We start from the raw sequence: 4,275 nt of genomic DNA, 5'->3' as shown, positions 1-4,275 counted from the left end.
GCTGACTGTCACGCGAATGTCGACCCCCTGGGTGCGACGAGAAACGCCGGCATCTCGGGGGCCCTCCCAGAACTGTTAGGGTTCAGCCGCGAGCCGGGCGGGGGCGCGGTTCGTGGTATTGCGTAGGTGGGAGAGTCCCACTTCGGGGCTGAGCGAAACCTGTGTGGCCGGCGACGCTTCACGGAGACGTCCTCTCCCCTGGGACGGGCAGGAATAGCGTGGGCTTGGCAGGACCCAAAGCCACGGGAAACGTGGGGACCACGTGTGCGTCTGTCCTTCATGAAGGCGGAGGGCTGGCTGTGCTGTGTGCTGTGGGCCCTCCAGGACCGCGTCCCTTTCCTGAATGGTCACCTTAGACTCGCTGGTGGGAGCAGGACCAGGGCAGCAGAGCGGCCCTGCTTAACAAGGCCCGACCGTTCCTGCTCACGCCCGGTGCGGGGCTGGCCGGCCAGGGAGGTCCCAGGGCCCTGTCTGTGGTGATGGGGAGCCAAGCCCCTGTGCCCCGGCCTCTCCGGACGCACCACATAACCTCAGGCCACTGTTCCCAGTGCTCTGGGCTTCTGTCTGTAATGGGGAGACAGAAGGGCACGCCCCGGCAGCCTTTGGGGCAGTGTGACTTCAGGCAGCACAGGACGGGCGAGGTCCATGAGTAAGTGGACGGCCAGGGGGGAGTTTGGGGGTGGGACCCCTGCGCACGCCCCAGCGGGGGAGGGACTGGGGAAGGGGCTGCCACTGAAGGGCCAGCAGGAGCGTGTACTTCTTGGCGGCTGCTCCGTGCTGAAGAGCCCGGCCAGCCGTCCTGTGGCCTCTGGCACTGGCCCTGTCTGTTCCGTCATGACCTTGGTTGGGGCAGCTTCCAGCCCCGTCCGGGTAGCCGGTCAGGGTCTGGATGGAGAGTCATGGGAACCCGCCCTGCCCACTCGAGCAGCGGGAGAGGCATGGGACGCCCTGCTTGGCAGGGAACGGAGGTGTCTCCTGGGAGGACCTGCCGTGTGCATGTCCCCGCGCCTGGCCTGGGACACAGACCGGAAGAGAGCCCCGCGCTGTTCTCTGCTGCTGTGCATCCAGTGCGTAAGGGCCCTCCCTGGACGGTGCGACTGTCCGAGGGAGCGAGCGCCGTGAGCCTCTCTCCAGATCGTCACTGAGTGGCCGCTGCAGGGTGGCGGGCTCCTGGTCCTACGTGCCGCCCCCCGAAGCCCCCGCCTGGGCCTCCGCCACGTGCCAGGCGCGGGCCCCGCCTCCCGCACGAATCCATCAGCAGGACCGTGGGGTTGTTTGGAGGATGAGACAGCCCAGCACTTGCCTGACTCATCTCCCTGGACTCCCCGCGTGGAGACGAGACAGGAATGTTTCGGCCTCAGTGGAACGTGTCACCAGGCCTGTGCCCCGAGAGCCCCCAGCCAGAGGCTTCCTCGGGAGCAAGGTCTGCGGGGCCGGACGTTGCTCTCCAACGAGCTTTAAAACAAACCCAACCTGTGTCACTCTTGGGAGGATGCTGAGGAGGACGGACAGGAAAACGGAAGGCGCCGTTGTTTGGCCTCCGTCCGGCCCCAGCATCCTCTCCCAGGGGACTGAGGGCAGGTGGGGCCAGGGGACACTCGGCCACGAGAAGGAGTCCTGAAAGGCAAGTGGTGGACGGGCAGAGGGCGTGAGGGCACGTGCCATGTTCGTGGGCCTGGAGTGACCAGCACGACCACCCCTTGGCTGTGGCCTGTGGTCTGGAGGCCTCACCGGCCTTGTCGTCCTGGGAAAGCCAGTGGACACTGTCTGCACGGACGCAGAGTGTGCCAGGAAGAGCCCTCCACACCGTGGCACCCCATTGCCTTTCCTGGGTGACCTCGCTGACTTTATTTCCGGGTTCGTGTCCCTTGAAGGCACTGCATTCTGGAAGAGGCAGTGGAGTGGGGTTCGGGGATCGATGAGGGGGAGGCCGGGCAGGACGTGGACCCAGGCCCGTGTGACAAGCGGCTTCCCAGCCCGTGGACTGGCAGTGTCCTGGCTCTTCCTGGCACCGAAGCCACGTCCTGCCCTGACCGAACTTGAGTAACTCAAGAGCCGGAATGGGAATTTTCTTCCTCGTGAGCTCCTGCTCCTCCTGGATGACCCCGTCTCCCCACAGAAGCTGCCAGGCTGGGTCCACCCAGATGGACCGGGAGGCGAGCCTGGCACAGGGGCAGGGAGGCCAGAGCCGAGAGGACGCTGGGCTGGACTCAAGGCCGCAGCCGATACCGGCGCCACAGCCTGCCCTGCAGTCCGCTGACCCTTCCGCGCCCTGAATCAATACTGGATCAATACTGCGAAGCAGACAGGAGGGCTCAGTGCACGGCGCACCGTTCGTACCTCGTGGCCAGCCTGCGTCCCGGGCAGGCATCTGAGGGCAGCAGTGGGAGGGACCAGCTGCTTCCCACACCTTCACCCACTATCGACAAGGCGGAGGGGGCGCCGTTCCTTCTTCCGAGAAGCCGGCCGCTGGCTGCGTCTGCGATGATCAGCCGCTGGCGACTAAACGCTCCCCTGTGCCCAGCCGCAGATTCATTGTCTCGCGGACTGTCATGGGGGCCCACCCTTTGTGCCGGTCAGACACCTGGTCATCTGTGTCCGCTGCTCCTCCCATCCCACGGGGGTTTACTGACCTGGGCCCTGAGTGAGGCTCACGAGTGGAGGTCACCAGCAGGAGGCAGGACAAGGACCCCGCCCAGGCAGGCCGGCGCCAGCACTGACCCTCGGCTTCCGGGAACCTTAGACCTGGAAACGGGCAGCCTGGGGTGGCCTTGATTCACATGTCCGTCTGTGTGTGTCCAGGAGGCGGGCAGGGGAGGTGGCAGGTGCCCACGTGGGCCCTGTGGAGTGGGGTGTGGACAGAGGTCCCTGAGGGCCACCCTGGCTCTGCCACCGCCCCCAGGTCAAGGAGATCCTGATGGCTCTGGGCCTGCTGTCCTGTGCCAACACGCGGACCGGCAGCCTCTCGGGCGGCCAGCGGAAGCGCCTGGCCATCGCGCTGGAGCTGGTGAACAACCCTCCTGTCATGTTCTTCGACGAGCCCACCAGGTATTCAGGGGCATCGTGGGAGGACCCCCGCCCCCCACGGCTTTACGGGGGTGCCTACTGCAGCCTCAGAAGGGGGACACGCCCACCCTGCCTGCCCCGTCTTTTTCTCCTTTTGTTCGGGGTCCCATACAGAGGCCCGACTCGCCCCTCCCCCGTCTGAGGCCAGGAGACACCCCTGGGCTCAGGCTTGCACACAGACCTGTGCTTTGGGGGCGGGCACGGCGTGGGTCCGCCGGCATCTCACGGGGCCCCTTGACTTGCAGCGGCCTGGACAGCGCCTCCTGCTTCCAGGTGGTGTCCCTGATGAAGGGGCTGGCCCAGGGAGGGCGGTCCATCATCTGCACCATCCACCAGCCCAGTGCCAAGCTCTTCGAGCTGTTTGACCAGGTACTCGGGCCCCGTTAGCTCATGGGGGTGTCTTCATTTCTGAGTGGCCTTCGCTGTTGTGGCTCATAAGACTTTGGAGCCATCGGTGGCCAGGGCAGCAGGTGTGGGGCAGGAGCGGGTAGGAAGGGCTGGCCACGGTCCTCGCCCTGGGACCGGTGTGTGGCCACAGTCTTGGGAGGGTCGCTGACGATGCTGAGGCTTCATTGCCTCCTGTTACAATGGGGAAGCGCTGGTTTTACTGAATTGCTTTATTTGTATAATATCATATTTTATAAATTTTAGGTTTTTGTATCATGAGCAAAAAAAAAAAAAAAAAAGTCCCAAGGTTTGAAATATGTATGGCTCCAAAACCTTTCCTGAGAAGGTGATTAGTGTGAAAAAAAGCAATATAATAATTCCCGGCCACGTGATATCTTTAGCCTTCTCTGATTTATCACAGACTTACCTTTGAGCTTTAACAGAGTCCTTGGGACAGAACATAAAGCTTGCGGGGAGGAGGAGAGGGTGAGGGAGAGGTTGGATGGTTGGGTGGTTGGTGGGTGGATGGATGGATGGATGGATGGATGGGTGGATGGATAGGTGGATGGATGGATGGGTGGATGGGTAGGTGGACAAATGGATGATGGATGGATGGATGGGTGGGTGGATGGATGGGTGGATGGATGGATGGGTGGGTAGATGGATGGATAGGTAGGTGGATGGGTGGATGGAAAGATAGATAGGTAGGTAGGTAGGTAGGTAGGTAGGTTGGTAGGTAGCTAGGTAGGTGATAGATAGACAGACAGATAGATAGTTAGATAGATCGATAGATAGCTAGATAGATAGACAGACAGACAGATA

General features: G+C 62.6%; 1 protein-coding gene across 1 annotated transcript in view; it reads left to right on the top strand.

Annotated features, from left to right (window-relative positions):
• ABCG1 (ATP binding cassette subfamily G member 1) overlaps positions 1–4,275 on the top strand; it is a 51,249-nt gene that overhangs the window by 37,615 nt on the left and 9,359 nt on the right. The window contains 2 exon segments of the mRNA XM_006916725.3: positions 2,903–3,048; positions 3,312–3,435. Coding sequence (XP_006916787.1) covers positions 2,903–3,048; positions 3,312–3,435 — 270 coding nt within the window.

The sequence above is a fragment of the Pteropus alecto genome, unplaced genomic scaffold (assembly GCF_000325575.1).
Source record: "Pteropus alecto unplaced genomic scaffold, ASM32557v1 scaffold97, whole genome shotgun sequence".
NCBI classification, from domain to species: domain Eukaryota; kingdom Metazoa; phylum Chordata; class Mammalia; order Chiroptera; family Pteropodidae; genus Pteropus; species Pteropus alecto.
The sequence above is the reverse complement of the archived record's forward strand: the minus strand, read 5'-3'. Positions and strand labels throughout refer to the sequence as shown.